This window comes from Phasianus colchicus, chromosome 2 (assembly GCF_987193195.1).
Source record: "Phasianus colchicus chromosome 2, bPhaCol1.hap1.1, whole genome shotgun sequence".
Lineage (NCBI taxonomy): Eukaryota > Metazoa > Chordata > Aves > Galliformes > Phasianidae > Phasianus > Phasianus colchicus.
This window is the reverse complement of record NC_143437.1, coordinates 34990830-35010271: the sequence shown is the minus strand read 5'-3', so window position 1 is coordinate 35010271 and position 19442 is coordinate 34990830. Positions and strand designations below refer to the sequence as shown.

Below are 19442 nucleotides of genomic sequence, written 5' to 3'. Positions count from 1 at the left end.
ACATACATTGAAAAGTTAAGTATCTTGAAGAAATATTATCTGATCATGTAAAAAGCTGCATTGCAAGTGATAGGCTCTGAGGGATCAAATTAATGCTGCATGAGAAGTGGAGTTGTCATTAAAATACTTTAGTTGGTGGTTTGTTCCTGCTTCTCCCTACAGTTATGCAAAGGCCTGGATAGCAGCTACACAACTGCTTGCAGCTTGCCAGTTGAAGAAATACGTACTAAAACTATCACAAAAACTAGCCTGTATCTGAGTAGTTTTGGAAAGACGCTGTCTGATAAGGTTCCTTGGAGGTACAGTGAAGAAGACTCATTGATTGTAGAGTTTTTCTGTGTTTTGAATTCTGATTACATTGTGATGAGCTTAACTTGTGATATTTCACAAAGTTATGCATTTTTGAGTCTGATGTTGTTTGCAGGAGAGGGAAAGTTTTGTTTTTGTTGATGTATGAACAGATCTCAAGTTCAGAGGCTTTGCGTTTTTCAAGCCATTGTCTGAGTTACTAAATTGAAGAAGCATCTAGCATCAGGAACTGGGCTGTGAGTTTTCACCATAATAATGCCTGGCTTATACCAAGTTGTTTTTAATAACTGTTTCTTAAGAATTATTTAGTTAAGGTCCCTAAATATGCCTGGATCAGACACCTCTGATCTGTGAATTGCTTGTTAGCACGTCCTCTTGGGTGACAGTAGTTTCCTCCTGTCCTTTTCTTGTGAGATTGCCTGCTAGTTCTGCTATAGCCATTTCCAGTTTAGAATTCCCATTCCTCTCATCACTTGCATTGTGATGACATCTAAATGCTGGTATTTAAAATATATTTGTGTATTCATACGCACATTTGGAATGTTGTAGTTATTGATGAAAGCAGTGGAAGTAAAATTGGTCTTGAAAACCTGTGTTTGCTTCCCTGTTACTTTTATGGAAGTCATAAGCTCCCTTTGAGTCCTTAAAGATCCTGTTATGGATTGCTGATTGAGAATTCATTTCTTTGAATATGAATGCATATCCATGACAGCTGAAATCTGTGGACAAATTTTAGGGTTGAGACCTGAAGGTTCAACATCTGGCTGATAGAACAGGGATTATTCTGCTCTGAATTTGCTTTCTTCTGTAAGTCTCTGTCAAAACCTGACTGAGCTCATTTAACTTGAGGGAATGGTGTAAAGCCCTTCTGTTCACTGAGGCTTTTCCCTGGTGGAGTGGTGGTGAAGTGTAGTGATGTTCACATATGTGATTGTGCTTTTTCAAATACTTAGTTGATTCTTTCCATATTATTGTGGGGTTTTTTGAAAGAAATTTTTAAAGCAAATCTTAATGGTGTAATGGGTTGTTACAGTCTTTGAAGGGGAAGAAGACTAATGATCTTGCAAATAGTTTCACTCATTTTGTATTCAATATTGAAATTACCGATTTAGTTTGGGAGATATCCTGTATCATACAGGTGACATTCAAATTCTAATCAAAACAACACTGAATCACAGAAACACCAAGGTTGGAAAAGACATGAACCCTTGTTGAGTGGTAAAAAGAACATCATGAAACCTATTCCTGGATGGAGAAGTTGTGTTTATCTGCAACATCATAACATACTGGAAGAGATTTGAGTTAACATTTTCACAAGAGGAACAGAGACAACATTATTGCAAAGATGCTTCAAGTGCAAATATTGGCACTGAATTACATTAATTTGTTCTTGTAGTTGTTTGAATGAATAATTTAATTAACTGAAGAAGATACTAAGGCTTGTCTACATGAGAAAGCTATGACAAAATAAGTAATGGTATGAATTTGAAGTATAATAGCTATTCAGCACTGACTCCTTACACGAACAATTTTATTCTGTACTGCAAATATCCTTTCACAATTTAGATGACTTAAAAATGTGCAAGTTCTTTCTAGCTCCAACAATGAATTAATATTTATGTAGCGAGTTTATGTAAGATAGCTACTACCTTAAAAAACATATATTGTTAGCTTATATTCTGTACTACATTGCCATCCTTAGAACATACTTACAGTCAAGTAAGGTTCATTATATTTCAAATGTATTCCTACAGATACTTGTATGCTATACATGGTGTCTATCCTGAGAATGTTTATAAAAAATGTTTCACGTGTTGATATTATGATTAAGTTGGCATTAGTATTCTTCACTGCAGGGTTCTTCACTGCAATCAAAGATGTTGGTCATACAGCTTTCCTGATGGTTGCATGTGTGATAAATTAATGTACTCATTCCCTAAATTAGGTTTACTTTCTTGGTTTAGTTGACACACAGAGACTTATAATGTAAAGACTATGACAGGATTAATCATGACCAATATTTCGGATTCAGTCATAAATAACTTGTTTTATAGCAGCAAAGTCACTAAAATACCTTTATTCTCTTAACGTGTTATTTTAAGAGTATGACAAGAGCTTGATTCCCATGCATTGTTGCATATGTAATAGATAAGTAACTAGGTAAACTAGGAGATATCCTGTGTCCAGCAGCATCTACACTTCTGCTTTCTGGCTTTCTGATGCAGTGAGTTACAGATACAAATATGAAGCATTCACATGAGGAAATAAGAAAATGATTGTAACGTGGATCTCTTAAACATGCGAAGGCAGTAATATTGTGCGTTAATACATTTTTGGTGTTTATATGGTATGCATTTTGACTTTCCCTGAGAATATAACATCAGATATTTTAATTTACTTGTTTTGCAGCTTTTATCTTCAAATTACTTTTGTTCTAAAGCAAAAATACATGTTATTTTTCAGGAGTTTTTATCACATTAAGATTTGCTATCTTCAAATGTTTTTCCATGCCTTTCTTAAATATACTTTCTATGGTTCTACAATTTTCAAAGAAAATAGAAAAGCTGGGATTAGAGCTGAATGGAAACAAGCAGCGTTTGGAACAAGCCCAGCAGGATGTGGCAGGAGCCAGAGAGGACTGCCTAAAATTGACAGAACTGCTGAGTAAATCTGAGCACCAACTGCACCTCACCAGGTACCCCTTATCCTATTACATGCTATAGTACCAATTTCATTCTGCTAATGTTTTTGCCACAGGCTTTCCCCACAGCTGATAGCTGCAGTCATTGCATGGGCAGCCCCCAGTCATATTAAAAGTGGAGGCTTGAATGGCTGAGTTATGAACTATAAGCAGCTAAAAGTGAATTACTAGTGTGAAGCAAAGGCCATGTTTAACTCCAGTGGTGAGGTACCATACTTGGAGGCAGGAAAAAGAGTTGGGAAGCGTGCAGCTACTTTCTTGTTCCTGTGTTTGGTTAGACAAGAGTACTTTAAAATGTCATTTCAGTCTGTAATGTTCAGCAGCACCCTTAAGCAAAGGAATTTGCAGATTAATAATGTGAAGTTTATGCAGGTGCATTATCGGAAACATATAAATGTACCTAATCATGCTAAGCTTCCTTGACAATTAAACAATCTAAAGGTAATGTTACTGTCTACACCTAGGAGATAAAATCAAGAACGTGTAGAGGGTGTTGAAGTCACTTGTTCAGTGGATATGTGACATTATTCATTACACATTTTCTAGAAAATAACAGAAGATTATCTTGCCAATAATTCATTCCAGCTTGAGTTTATTTTTTTTTTCCTTTTGTCACACGCAGCATTTTTTCTTACTGCTGGAAGATTTTGGTTGTATATGTGTTGGGTTTTTTCTAACTCCTCCTCTCTTGTCACCTGAAAACTGAGTATCTAGATAGAAATCTGAAGACTTTTACTCAGTCCTTAATCAAAAAGTTGAGTTAATTTAAATTTTACATGGGGAAAAAAGCCTCTGTTTTTTTTATCACTTAACAGTATGTCTGTATGCTCATCCAAGTCTTGTACTTGGGTTGAGTTTATGAGAATTCTGCCATTGAGTAAATGGAAATAAAATAGAGCTTCATCTAAACTATTAAATTCAATGAATCAATTTTTTATTCAGCTCCATTTCTGTGTAATTCAGAGCACGGTAGTTTAACAGATGGAAGAAAGTACCACTCTAACAGCCTGTATTTAGAGAAAAAATATGCTAGAGGTTAATGAACTTGAAAAAAGTTTTGGGTGAGTTGTTAAGATATCTAAAGTTTTGATTTAGCAGAACTTTATTAATAATGATTTGTTGTGATAGTTAACCAAATGGCTTACCACGCTCCTTTTAGCAAAGGGCTGATTATATGCAATAAAACTCTGGATATCTTGGAGGAAGTCTGACTAGCCAATGAATTTTTGTGAAAATACATGGTTTGTAAAAATCAGCACTATTTACTGCTTTTACATAGTGTGGCACCTCTGGGAAGGTAGCTAACATACAGATGACTCAGATATCTTTACAGTCTATGGTGTCAAACTCAGGAATTTTGTGAGCTGCAAATCGCTGGAGGCTGGGAACAGTGTTTTGGGGCAAGTAATGCCCAATGCTGGCCCTGTTCTATCAGTCTTTAGTAGACATCTGCTTTTATCTGCTTTTTGAGACAGGCAGTGAATTAGTACAGCTTCTTTGTTTGACCGAGTGTGGCCACTCTTCTGAGATGTCCTAATCTTTGTTTATTTTTTATACTTCATGTTTATATTATGTTTTATGATTGTAAGTATACATTTTCGGTGTTAAAATGTTTCTATGCTGGCATATGATCATGGGAAAGATGTGTACGTTAAAGCTTAGGAAATTGAGTTACATGAAGGAAAAATAGTTGGATCAAATTCTATGATACTACTTAGGGTTTTTTTAATATTCTCTTTATCTTCTTTCCAGGCACACAGTAGGTGATGCTAATGTCAGAAGTGGTGGTTGAAGGATGAGATATGTATTACTTCTGAACAATTACCCCCTGGTCCCTGCATATATATATTGGGTTTGAGATCTTTTCATACTGTCTTCCGTTTTCCCCAAGTCACAGCGGAAAAGATACCCAACTCAAATTACACTTTTTCTCAGCCTGTACTCTCCTTCTCAGATCACTTCTGGTGGAACAAGCTTACTGTACTAGTGAAGGGTCAGGATTTACATTTCTCTGGTATTACAGTTCTGTGTTGTAAAGGCCAGTGTGTTTTTAACGTGCAGTACATCCATAGTTGTCATATGTGAACTTGATTCACTTGCAGTCTGTCCTCCATTCTTTATTCCCTTCACCTGAAATGGCAGTTGTGCCAGAGAAAATACTCACTTGAAGGGTAGTGGTAATAGTAATCCTATGGGGCTTGTGGAATTGTTCACTGGCATTTGCCAAGGAAAACAGATTTTAAGCTCTAGAGTCCTGCCTGTGGGAGGTCGCTACAGAAATTGCACTGATTCAGTGCATCTCTTGGGTATTCTGGCCTTGGCCTCATATTACTGATTTCCCTGTTTTCAGGACAGAACCAGCTGGTCAACTGCAAGTCTCCTCTAAAAGCTGGACTTGAGGGAGTCCTGTACTGCTGTTACATCATTGTGGACGATGTTTCTGTTGCCTTGCATGAACTTTCTTTGTTCTAGCAAAAATTATATATAGCTGAGGAGTTACAGAAATAATTTTTTGCTCTGTATGACTTTGTAAGTTACTAATGAAGAAAGTTCTTTACTAACCCACTGATTCTAAGCTTGGATATTGTGAATAAATAGAATAATGAAATGAATACAAAAACTTTAGATTTTAGTATACAAACATGAGACAGTAAAGATCATATTAGGATTAAATGAGAGCATACAAACTATGTCTTAGTGAGAAAAAGAAAGTGCTCTGCGGAGCTGTACTCTTCTTCAGGAGTCCCACTTCTTTTCTTGTATCCCAGTTTTCAAACCCCGTTGATTGATTAACTGCTAAACAGCTTCTAAGTTAACAAAATGTACTTGTTAAAAAAATCAAGAAAGAGGTTACAATTAGCTATTCTAAACCATTGCACAGAGTTTAAATTTGCCTTTTCCTGTCACCTTTGTTTCTGGAGCAATATGTTGCTTAGAAATCTTTGCTATTAACATGCCTTCCTGCTATTGAATCTAGTTAGTAATTCTAACATGTATGTTTTCAAATAACTGGGAAAATATGGAAGCTTTGTAGTGTAGTTTCAGTTGTCAGTTGTAATTTTGTAGATGTCACTGTGTTACGAATCTGACCATACTTGCATAACTTTTTTGTAGGTTTGTTAATCCTAGTTTTGACTTTTGTATTTACTTATAGTCGTTTCCTTAGTAGAAAAATCTTCTGAAATTACTTCTAAACCAATTTTAAGTTGTTACTTTGACATGGTTGGGTCTTGCTGATTAAGCTTATCTGAATCTGTTCCTCAAGGCATATAAAACATACAGATCTATTGTTCTTGGCTCATGAGAGAGTGATTGTTAAAAATCATGTCGGTATGCTAGTGGAAAAGATCACATGAAAGATGCAAGACCCTAACAGCTTGCAAAGATTTTAGCATGTCATCTAATTCAATAAAAACTTGCACTTTTCCAGTGTAATGCAATCATCATTAAAAAGCCTTTCCTCTTTTTGTTACAAAACAAGTCAGAATTTATTACTTGCTTTGGTTTGTCAGATGTAGTTCTTGTTTTTGTATGCCAGAACAGTTAAATCTTAAGAATTGGAGGAATCACAGAATTTCAAAATTGAACTTTTTCTGTGTCATCATGTGTTTTCTCAGACATGGACATAGGTAGGGGGCTCGAGATACACTTGGATGTAATGCCATCTAAAACTGAATGGGAGATGTAATGGAATAGAATTTGAGCAGATGTTTTATTTATTATTTACTGTCGTTGTTTGCGTATAGAAAATGTTACAAACAGTACTGAATGGCTTCTAGGTGAAGAAAAGTTACTTACCCAGATAACAAACTGCGCTTCTCTGTTCAGTTAAATGTGATATGTCAGGGTAAATGAATGCCTGTGCCACTTCCTTGAAGGATAAAAGTGGATAAGGGGATATTGTTGTTCATCTTTTCAGTTATGTGATATTTCTTTTCTCCCTCATTTTTACAAATTAAATATTATCTAGAAAGCAGTGTATCAGAGACCATGGTATTTGGGGAGTACAGAGGATTTCAGTAGTGCCTTCCTGCTATGCACAGGTCTGCCTAGCAGCCTCTTGTTAATTTCAACAATACCATTAACTCTAATTGTAGTGCATGTATAATAAATAAAGCACATAAATCTATCATTCCACATCCAGGTTCCTGTGGCATTATTTAATCACAGCTTTGCTGTTGTGCTTTATGATGTCACTAGCATTCCTTATTAGAATTGCTAGACTTGATGTGTACCTAGACATCAGATTTCCCATTTAATCTATACTATTAAATTCTAAAACAGAAATTAACTTCTCGATTTGTAGGATTTGGCTTTACATAGCCAGCAAGGTACTTGCACAGTGCCTGATATTATCTGTTGTGTGTTTGAGCGTTTGTTGTTGTTTCAATTTTTTTCTAGGAAACGGTAGTTAGCAGCACACTTTCTCTAACAGTTTTAGCACATCACAAGAGTCCATTGACTCTGCTGGAAGGAAGATAACAGTCAAAGAAATGTTGTTGCTAATATTAAATGACTGAGATACTGTTTTATGTTCCCAGAGTGGCTGACTGACGAAAGGACCAATAGCACTTACACTGGGGAGGAGGGAGAGGGGAAAAGCAGAAATGAAATGTAAGCAGTGATTGATTTTTTTTTTTCTACATTTGCTAATTTTACACAAAACCATTATTTTAAGATGCAGGGCGGGAGTGATAACATGAAACAACTCTGGTAACTAATAAACTTTTTAGATCTTGCTTCGTATGTTTACTTTTCATTAAATTTAGGGACGGTTGCAACAGTGTTGTTGCGATTCAGTCAACATTTATTTCTATCTGTTTTTCATATACAAAGGCATCGGGATGCCAGAAAATAAACTGTTAACGGAGAATTAACTTCTTTGGCATGCTTTCATACTTATCTTCCAAATTAAAGAAAATGAAATGGGCAGAAGCAGAGTGTAGATTACCTCCTTTTTGTCAAAAATGGTGGGAATTTGAAAATTAATAATAAAAAAGGGAACAGATGCAGTAACATGCCAGAGGGAGATTAATGTGGAGAGTAAAATCTGTGAGCAACAAAACTGAAGCAAACTGAATCAGTGGGAGGTGGTTGTACAATCAAAATCAGGATAAAAGAGAAATTACAAACAACCCTGCACTTGTCAAAGTAGTAGTAATGAAATCCTGACTCTGCCAGCAGCGAGAACCTGTGTTAGCACTTTGGGGTAAGGCCGGGAGCCGGGTGCCAGGTAGGAGGGCAGCGCGAGGCTGCTGGGCAGCAGCCATCGCGTGTGGAACAGATGGCAGGGAAAGCTGGCCGGGGAGGGGCTCCTTAGCAGAACTAATCAGACAGTAACAGATAGGGCAGCTGGGAGGACTGACCACCGAGAGGCAAGCGGCGGGGTAGCCGCAGCCTTCCGCGATGTGTGCAGTGGTGTGCCCGTTGGTCCGAGATAAGACCTTGCAATGTCTTTCTAGGCAGAAGCTGCACAAACTTTGGGGCGGATAGAGCGCCTGGCCGCTGCTTGCAGTGATGGGAGGCATGAGCTGGATGCCTGGCCTTGTGCAGCCTCCCGAGCCCCCGGCCCACCCCCGTGAGGGGCATCATGCTGCCCGTGCCCTGCACAAGTGTTGTTTTCTCTCACCCTGTCCCACAGTATAAGGACGTGTGGGGTTGCATTTTGTTGTGGTGGCACATTTAATGTAGTACTTGGAGATCTGCAGAAATGCAAAAGCATTTGGATCTGGGGACTGATCCAGGAAAATGATGAGAAAACTCTGCTTCTTACTGAAATGGGAAAGAGCTATAGGTCAGCAGCTTCCCACAGGGCTGGGCCCCATTGATCAGTGAGAAGAATCTTCTGATGTTTTGTTTTTGCTTGGAGGGGCACTTGCTTCTTTGTAAATGAGAGCTTGTGAAAAGTGAATTAAGGTCTGAGCCTTCTGATCTTGAGTGACATGAAAAATTTTATTCACGTAAGAAATAAAGATCAGTAGGATTTCTTGTGCAATGAGAGGTGGTCACGTGAGGGATGATTAGTGGGTCATACCCTAAGTCAATGACTGTAAGCTTGAAAGAGGAATGAAAACAAGATTTTATCAAGGAAGAGGGAAATAGCATCCCAAAGTGTAACAAAGGGAACCTTACTTACTACTGTCCATTTGTATTTGATCACGGTGTGGGATGCTTTTTTAGATAATTAAAAAGGGAACGTACATCTCCTGTGTCTGCTTTTGAACTTGTGTATCTCTCTTCTGCAGAAGGTTTATAGCTTGGTTCAATTATTCGTTTTGAGCAGGGAGAGGAGGATCCATTACACAGATTTGAAATAGGTGGTATAACATAGCCATATGCTATTTATGCAGCAGTTTTTTGCAATAAATCTAATTTAGTACTGTCAGAAAAAATTAAACTTATTTGTTATAGCAGCACATTAGGAAATGATTGTGGTAGCTCTGAAAGTTGTCATTCGCTCTACTTTACTTGCAATATAATCTTGGAAGGCTTTTTTTCCTTTCTTTTTTCCTGAGTAACTTCATGAAAATGTCTCAGTCTGTTGTGCTGCAGCTGTAGAAACTGCAAATATTTCCCCAGCTGAAAAGAAGGTCTTACTTTAAGGTAATTGAAGGGGAAAGACAGAATAACCTCTATTGTTAGCAATTATCTGAATGTATAGGCAGAAAAATCAATAATGTGGGAGGGATAGATGAATTCTCCCTTTCCTATAGGTTTTCATAGTGCAGCTGAAATTGTTTATCTCATTATACAGCATGTAGATAAATTAGCTGCTCTGCGTTATTATAGAAGGTAAAATATTTTACCTGCCATGGTAAGACCATATGCTGCTTTACGAAGACTGATACTGAGTGATTTGAAATAAATCGGCTCTGTCGTGTTCTGGCAATGCCTTTTGGAAATTTTGAAGCTTGTGAACGTTATGTCAAGATAATACACGTCTAAATATCTTTCTATTTAATCATTAAAACATTTAAGATTATTGTACCACCATTAAAAGGACACTGATGAAGTTTAAAAGAGGAAGAAAAAAGATAAGTGAGCAAATAAAGAAATCCGAAATCATCTGTGAATGTTGAACACTGAAGTCTCTATAATAATCACCTTTTTTTCATTTGTAAAGTATTCAGTCGTGTTTACAAATTAATTTATTGCCCTACAATACAAATTTCTCAAGAAAAACAAAATGATATGCTTTCAGATTTCAGTCTTAGATTTATGTAAATTTTTCTCTGTGGCATTTAAACTGCAAGCGGTCACATCAAATTTCTCTAATGATTTCATCTTTTATACGGTGCGTCAGGTTGCTGAGGCAGCCAAAATGCTGCTGCGTGGAGAGGGTGGTTCAGGAGCAACAATTCTTAGAGTGCTTGGGAGCGAGCAGTGAATTCAGATGAAATGTAGAAGAGACTGCTGCAGAAAACAAGCATCTTTGGAAGGTCTTTGTTTAGAGCAGCTATTATTCAGCACTAACAGTAATAAGTTTGTGTGTGTACCAAATATTTACTTCAATTTCATTCAAATTATGTTTTCTATTTGTGTGACTAATGACAACAGGATAATGATTTATTATGGTTAAAAAAAAAAATCTTTCAGACACTTGTATTCAAGGCTGCTGGATTTTTGGCTGAATTCTCTACTGGAGAAATGTTTCTAATTTTTATCCTTCTTGACTAGTCTTGGACTTTTCTCTTAAGTCTATCTGAAATTTCGATTTTACAATAAGCTGAAATACACTTTTTCTATCAGCAGTTGGCAATTATGAACTTAACTTTAAAAGCTGCCTTGTGCTTTTAAAAGCACGCTGGTAGTCATTTACTTTGTGCTGTCACGGTGACGGTTTTTCTTCCCTTATGCAAGATTCTGCTCCTGAAATTCTCGCCTAGAAAATATTTCAACAGAGAAACCAAAAGGTCCTTAATTAGAGACTTGATGTAACTTGACATTTAAGAGCATCAACCTGAGGGTTGTCATCTCTGTGGAAGGTAGCTGGTGGATGGAGGGAGGAAGGCAGGCAAATTACCTGAGCATGCCAGCATTGGCTGCTCCGCTGCTCTTGCCACCCCCGCACTTGGTGCCCTGGTGCCGCTGACTGGCCGGGGGGAAATGTGAGCTGGGAGAAGCCTGTCCTGAGCGAGCAGATGAGTGCTGTTCTGCCGTCGGCTGCTCGACAGAGCTGACCTCCTTTCCCTGTCTGTGCTGGCAGCCTGGCGAGGTTAGTAGCATGCTGCCATTGGTTGCCCCTGTGGTATCCTGGTGATTCAAGTATCAAACTCTGCTTTTGCAGAAACAGGAGCAACTGTTCTTGATTAGCTGATCCTTGTTGTTCAGATGCCTTCTTCAGGACTCAAAATAAGGATTAAATGTTTCTTTGTCATTAAGTGGGACAATGCTGTGTATTCTGTTTGTCCCAAAGTTCCTTTTCCATTTCCAGTGCTTTTGTTGAGCTGCATGTAGTTTCCTGAGGAAGAATATCATAACATCAGAAAACATTTACTTGTAAATGCAGGGACTAATCCCCATGTAAGGGATCTATTAGTGTTATTATTGAGCTAAACTTACATAGTACTTGTCAATGCAATTTTTATTAGAGTCAAATTCAGACCTAACATAAGTGTAACTGCATTTCTGCTAATGAGATTGGATTAGCTGTTGGATTTGCTCCCAGAAAGCTTTACTTTTAAATTCATTTTTTTTAACAGAGTAATAAAATGGTTGTTTCATTATAATTTCTTATAAAACTTAAATATGTATTTATATTTTTTCGCACTAAATTTAATCTTGGTGAAATAATTCTTCCCCCCTCCCCCTTTTTTAAGGATGCCCAAGATGCAGGCAGTTAAATTGAAAGTTGTTTCTTATTTTAGAAGAGTGAGACTGTCGAGGAGGTTAGTTAATAATTCAGGAGTTTGTTGCTATCGGAATCTATTCCTGAAAAAAAATACAGGCACAGGAGTTGCTAAAAATAATGTTTCCTGTTAACAATATGAAATTAATCTCAGCTTTGACAAACAATCTTTACAATTCATCCTAATTTGTAGGCAGTATTTTAACCAAGATGTACACGTGTGTTTACAAGTCTTACAAGCAGGAAAAAATATTGAGTTTTTTTTTTTCTCCTCAAACAGAGATTTCGTTTTAAACATCTGTAGGCAAGTTTGGAAACTCATAAACTTAATTGGCTGTTCCTATTTTATCTTTGCATTTTCAGTCGATATCTTTGTTGCACAGCGTTAAAATGAATCAAAACCTTTCATTTTTTTTGTCATATTTTTTCCTTTTTCACTTCTTCATATAGCTTTGCAAGTTCTTCTCAGGGATTATGCCAGTCTTTGCAAGGAGGTATACGTACATGAAGAAAACCATATTAGCTGTTGGTGTTAATAAATGACTAAAGTATCTTATTTTACTTCTATATTATTTCTCTTAAACCCCAAACTGATCTTCATAAATTGAGAACTGCAAAGAACTTCATCTTCTGCTGGTTAGCAGAAGTGGATTTAAATCCACACCGACAGTTCATTTGACAATGACCTTGAGGGGCTTTGCTTCTTGAAGAAGAAAGCAGAAGCTTGCGGTAAACAAAGTTCACTTCTGACAGATGGATTGAATGACAGAAAGGTTGCGAGTGCCAGAATAGCCCTGGCAGAGGAGGAAATGTTCAGTGGAATCCAACAGGAGAGGAGGTGTGAACAGGTGCAGGGTTGCTGACGGAAGGGGAACCAGATGGAAGGAGCCAGAGCCAGTTTATTTAAAGGAAAAGGCAGAAAACACTGAAAGGCTGTGCGATCAGTGGCTAAAAGTGTGCATGGAAGAAGGTAAAAATTCACAAAGCAAAACTGCACAGTGGGATATCTAACACTTAACATAACGGTAGTAATTTGTGAGTTCAGTTTTAAAGTTGCTACTGAAACATGTTTCTCCTTAACTCTTGACAGCATAAAGAAGAGATTAATAACCTGAGTAAAAAAGAAAACAACCAACCAACCCTTGACTAGTATGCTACTTGTCCATTATTTCTAATATTAATGTGCAGACAGTGTTTCAGTCAGGGTGATACCAAAATTATGCCACAGCTAACCAAACCAGTGGAGGACCCATAAGGCTGGATTTTTGTTTTTTGACTCACCTGGCTGTATCTAGTTCCTGTGATATGGGGGTATATAGGCATGTCTTTTATTGGTATGTTTGTGTAACATCTAGCAAATCATCAAGTACAATGTAACATTAGCATAGTATTTGCTTGGTTTTGCTTTTTGGTCACAGCATTGTCAGATTGCTGGAATTTGTGGTATTTTGCTGTAGAATGGGGGAAAAGTCTAGCTTACCCTACATTAAGTACACAATAAATTTTCTCCTTCAGATCGTCTTCAAGAACAACTAATTGTTGTGTGAAGTTCTGCTTCTTCCCAGCCTGTTTGTGTGAGGCTTGATCCTTGGGAGGCAGAGAATAATGTTCCTCAGTTCTTAACTTCAATAATAGTCGGGGAGAGTTAACAGCTTCAGAGCATCAGACCTGTGGCTAATATGGTAGCTTGACTGGAAGTTGTGTGTCTGCCCAAACAGAATGTCTGAAAAATTTGAGGTGGCTGTTCAGCAGGCATTCAGAGTGCATCTGTGATCTACTGGATCATTCAACTGTGCTGATCTGATGCGGATCAGGTGTGGCTGCACAGTCACTTTTCTTTTGAATTAGCCAGAGCATGCAATGCACTGTTTATGCTGACTTTATGCCAGCTGCAGGGGGACAGATGATACCTGATTCAGCACAAAGCTTGCTGGTATAAAATTAGTGTACCAAAATCATTGGATTTTTTTTTTTTAAACAAATTTAAATTGACAGACTGCGTTCATAGCAAATCAGATCTCTGCATCATTTAGCTGCATCATTTTTTGTTTCAACGGTAGGAGCTTGAAGTCTGGATATACTGTATCAACAAGCTGAGCTTTGGAGCACAGATTTACAATGGTTCTGATGTGGTTTAAGTCTGTGCTGCTAGTGAAAGGGCAATTCCATAGAGGGGTAACATGTGGCTCTGCCTGGCTACATACCCACACATCTGCAGGCCCTTGCTTAGGTTAATACCAGCAACTACATGATAAGAGAGTTCAGGGAGCTGATTCTTTTGAAAAACAATCATTTGCTCCTGGAGAATTTGTATGAATGCTGCTCGTCAGAGGACAAAAAGAATGCACCTTAATCTGGCAGCGTTGCCTTAGATTGGCTTAAAACTGTTACAAAATCACATCATAAGAGACTGCTGATACCAAGTTCAGGAACAACAATAAGTCAAAAAAATTACCCCTTCATTTTAAACATAGAGAAAATAATTTATGTAACTGTGCGTATGAAGTAAATGCCTGCAAAAATCTCATATGTGAAGCAAACATTTCAACATTAAGCCATCTGTGAAAGTGCTTGTGGAACAAAGAGCAAAGGAGGAAAGAATATTTTGTAGAAAAGGGCGCAGTACTGTGAAGAGCTTAGTGCTATGCACTGGCTTGACAGAAACCACTTCTTCTCATGTGGTATCTTCCCGTGCAACTTCTGTGCTGTACTTAATTGCATGTTTCTGTGTGGTTTTATCAGCCAAGTAGTTTGCAGTCTGATGGTAACATTTACAGGTTGGGTGTTTACATGCAAGGTGCATGTCTTGCAGGCAAGGTTTATGGATGTGCCAGAAAAAGAAACTTACTTTTTTTTTTCTCTCCTAACAGAGAAAGAGAAGGCAGTTAGTGTTAAGCTGTGGCTTGGCATACGCTGAAATACCCAGCCTTAAAAGGACTTACAGTCTACATTGAGAAACTGGCAGTTTTCAGTATATATCTTCTTAAGGAAAAACACTAAAGTAATAGAATAGTGTTATAGATGACTTATTTGAAAATTATTTCTTTTATGCTGATTTTAACATGAGTAAGAATTCCAGTCTTTTCATTTTGTTAATAGAGTTAGTACCTAGCAATAGTTACAGCACCAGTAGTGCATATGGTTTTAAAGCTTCTTCATACTGTATAAGCCTTTGTAGGAAGAATACTGTGTCTCTCAGTTCATATTCCCTTAAAACTTTTCATGTTTTACTTGCCCATCATCATAGTTAATGGTAAGTTTTGAAGTAGTTTTCAAGCATAGTAAGTTATCAAAAATAGAGAGGTCATCTTCATTCGCAGTCACTTATTAGTAATATATTCTGATGCCTCTGGCAGGATTTAAAGGTCAAAATGAAACTCTGGACTTTGTTTTATTTTTTTCTGTAAAACTTCTAATACTATATACTACATAAAGTACAAACATCTTTAGGAGTTGTAAGCACCTTCCAGCTGTTACAAATATACTTCAAGCAAAGGAAACTGGGAAAAAAAAGTTTCAATGGAAACAAGGAAGGCATATGCACTAACTTTCCGTCTCAGCAAAATTGAAATTCATAGAATGTTGTGTAACAAGATTGAAATTATTTGGATTTTGGGAAAGGAGATGAATTTGTGTAACCTATTTTATTATTTGCATCGTGGGGAAAAATAGTTTAAGCAAGTTTATCAAACATTTGTATCTAGTCTCTTGAGAAAGTTGGAAATATAAACAGAGCTTTGTCTTTCTTGCTTTCTCCCCCCAAAATGTTCCTTACGTTTGAGGTGTTTTTGTGAAGTGAAAGTACCTGGGGAGGGTTGTCTTTTCTGGTTGCTTGTCTCAGATAGGATAGTAAAAGGTTTTGTTTCATTCATAAACCTACTTTTAAGATGTTTCTACTTTAAAATTATTTCCATAGTATCTTCTTCTCTTGCAGGTCTGTATTTGAAAAGTTTAATCAATTTGAATAGTTAATTTCATACCACTTTTAAACCCTTATCTTAAGGCATAACTTTTGTAATTGCTTTCAGTAGCTTCTTCTTCACATAGTTATGAGAAGAAAACTCTGATACTTCATTGTTTTACAAAGCTCTCTGTGCCTCTGTAAGTAGACATCTTTCATTATAAAAAAAATTTCATAAGCTTCACTTCTGACAAAGACGACTATTTGCATTCTTAAAAATCAAGCATTCCTCTGGTTTTACCAACTAAAGTATTCACTGAATCTCTGCAAAATGTGACCATACAAATGTTGCTTGTACTGAAGCTCACCAAACGCAGTGTGCCGGCTGGGGCAGATTCCAGAAACTTGAGCTTTCCACTGAGAAGACCTGGCAGCCAGCTCCAGAATCAGCATCCGGTCAGCTCCCAGAAACAGACAGAAAGAGCAACTCAGTGGGTAATTCCCACAATGGGATACAGGAAGGGCAATTTTTCAGCTTCTTGGAGGGATTTGAAAAAGTGACCTGATCATGATGCTTTCAGAAGTTATTTCTACATAATTCTTCCACTTGCGTGCATGCATGCATGCATACTTTTTTTTTTTTTTCATTTATTTTTGGATATCAGAAACATTCATGTCATGCCTCTCCTTCTGCCCTGTAAAAGAACTGAGTGCCGTAAAATCCGGCCAGCCCAAGCATAGTGTGGTGAGTTTACACAAGTAGGGAAAAATCAATACATTTATTAAAAAAAAATGGGGAATAAATACCAAATTTACATTGTTCCATAAGAGGAGAAACACTGGAGGAGGAAACACTGCCCAGCTATGTCCTCAGTTGTAGCAGTCCTCAGTTTTAATGGAGATCAATTAGATGATTAATATATAAGCTCCATAAAAGAAGATAACCAGCACTGAAAAAGGTTCCTCGAAGCTTGACTTAAGAGAAAGGGAGGTATCTTCAGATTCTAAGTCTTATTACTTACCTGACCCTAACATATGAGCATGTTACATACTTATCTGTTGATTTTTAAGGTATGGTAATAAATAATTTTGAATCATGACTACACTTAAAACCGTTTACTTCTTTGTCTGCAGAATTTGGAATCTTACTGTGTTGTATTTCCTTACCTTAAGTATTTGGAACACTAAAACTTCACATAACAAGTTATGGAGTTATGCTCTCCATTGTAAATAACCTAATAGAATACTGCAGTGATGTTCAACTGGGAGGCAGGTCTAAAAGCAGTTTTCAAAGTTGTTTTGCATTACTGGAAAAAGTGATTTAAAACTCTACCTGTGAAGACTTCTTGGTAGTTTTCAATTTCTTTTAGTATTTTAGAACCAACTGTTAAGGCAAAGTACTGTAAAAAAAATTCTGGACCTTTGAATCCTGAGCTATTGGCTGAAATCCTTGAAGTTCCTAATACACATAGATTTTCAAGTCCTGTTATCGGAAGTATTTGAATTGGTTTGAGTGCCTGTGGGCCAAATTTTTGTAAAGATACTAGAAATTCAGTGCTTAAGTACCTTACAAAACTATTCTTCCATTTGGTAAATGGGTAGCACAAGCTCGTATGTATTCTCAAAAGTTCTTGGCAAGCTAAGGGAGTCCTCAGTTATGTGCTGCCCATCTTATGACGGCATTTGCTGTGCAGTGGTTTGCAGTGTTGACCTTCTTGGCTGCCTCTTACCTGGGAATGGGCCCATGTTTGACTGGACATGTGGAAGAAGTGCTAGGCTCCACCGGGCCTTTTGCTGCCTACATGTGAGTGTTCATGCAGAGTCTGGGACTGGCTGTTACTGAGACCAGCATTCCTAGTTGTTCAGGTATCACAAACATTTGGAACAACAGTGCAATACTGCCAGCTGCTCTTTAATGATTTATGAACTCCAGTTTAAAATAACTATATCTAAAAGCCTACAAGATTTTGTAATTAAATATTTAATTAACAAGAAATGAAGATGTCAGAAATGAGATTATTATAACCTCTGATGTGCTGCAGAACTTACATAATTGTTAGAGTATTTTAATTTGTTCAATTAAGTTCATAGTCCTTACTAATGGATCCATTAGCTTTTTACAAAATGCCATATAGTGATCTCATGGAAAAATCAAACAGTCAGTAGGGGTATGTGGTTGTTTCAACATCAAGTTGCTTTGTGAGGAGGCTTACTGGCAACTTCCAGAGTCAAAGGCCTAATGCTGTGCTGTGATTCATCTTGTGTTTCCCCTTTTTATATTTTTACTCTTGGCAAAACAGAAGTTGTACAGACTTATTTACTACTAAACTGCACTGTGAAATTCAAAGTTGTATCAATCTAAGTTTTGTTCTTTTGTAGGCAAAAATCAATTTTTTATCAAATTAATTATTATTTTTCTTTTGTCGAATTACACTTCTATGTCACTAATACTTAAATTCTTTTTTTTCCCTTTACTCGGATAAAAGTAGTCTTCTATTGAGAACTGGACCTGTGAGCTAGTTTTCATTTACTAGTGATGGGGAAGGGTTTTGTTTCTTTGTTTTACTAAATTTGGTGACTCAAGTTGAGCCAATGTGCTTTACACGTTAGCTTTGATGTCAAAGTGAATTTCCACTTGTTTTTCAGCAAAGATTTTTTTATGGCTTGCAAATGATGGCAGTTCTGTTCTTCACCTTCCTGTTCTATAAGCTGCAGCTCATTATGGCCTTAGTTTCATCAAGAATTATTTAGAAAGCAAGGATTATTTAGAAACAAGTTAACTAAGGGGGCTGTCCTTGACAGTAATAACTCAGGCGCAGAGCAATAGGTGCTCCAAGAAAATCACTATGGAAAACTTGTACTTCAGAGCAGACGTCGAGGAGAACTTAAGTTTGCCTCCTTGCTTCTGACTACATGGCACAAAAATGAAAATCACCATGAGTTTAACTCTTCCTTTAGTGAAATTGGCCAATGTGATGGCCAAATCCGCAACTGTAGGCTTTTACTGAATGTTTCAGGATGGATACTGTTAAAGAACTTTAATTTTTGCTACTTTCTGTTTTCAGTGTTTTCATTCTGTTGGAGAACAGACTGCAGCTTATCCATTCTATTTCGTTTTCATTGGTAACTATTGTTGATGCTTTAAAAAATTCTGGTACAATTAATCTTAAGCCATCATTTCAGATTCTGATCTTACTTGCATCATCAAAATTGGGCTGTACTTCCCTTGCATTTCACTGTCTTTGCGTTTTCCTTTAGTCAATATGAGAAATGTTGAAGCTATTGCAATAGAAAATTCATAGTGCTCAAGGAGCATAACTATTTTCTGTAAGAGGACAGAGAGACTGAAATAAGGGGGCAGGGAGGGTGTCAGATCTCTGTGTGAGTGATTCACCACTCGGTTCAGACAACTTTGTCTCCAAGAAGTGTTTCATTCCTCAGCAGCTCTAAGCACCTCAGGTCTTGCTCCTGTGGCACTAGTAGGTCTCAGTCCCCAAAATACTGAGACTAGTCAGCTACAATTCTGCTTAAAGACTTACTCTGTCTTCCTACTCTTTTAGTCTGTTTCTTATGCATTACATAAAGTCACCAATTTTCACCCATGCCTGTACACTTCAGATATAAGGAACTCATCATGTATCCACTGTTTCCAAGGTCCTGTTTGTTTACATTTACAGTAGGTA

The 19442-nt window shown here is 37.2% G+C and overlaps 1 protein-coding gene across 8 annotated transcripts in view; it reads left to right on the top strand.

Moving 5' to 3' along the window:
• The window catches only part of SDCCAG8 (SHH signaling and ciliogenesis regulator SDCCAG8), a 101996-nt gene that overhangs the window by 34601 nt on the left and 47953 nt on the right, over positions 1-19442 (top strand). For all 8 annotated transcript variants that reach the window (XR_016464171.1, XM_090135352.1, XM_090135353.1 and 5 more), the window contains one exon: positions 2862-3004. Coding sequence is in view for 7 of the 8 variants with exons in the window: in XM_090135352.1 (XP_089991478.1) it covers positions 2862-3004 (143 nt within the window). In the remaining variant the exon portion in view is untranslated. The remainder of the gene's footprint in view (positions 1-2861; positions 3005-19442) is intronic.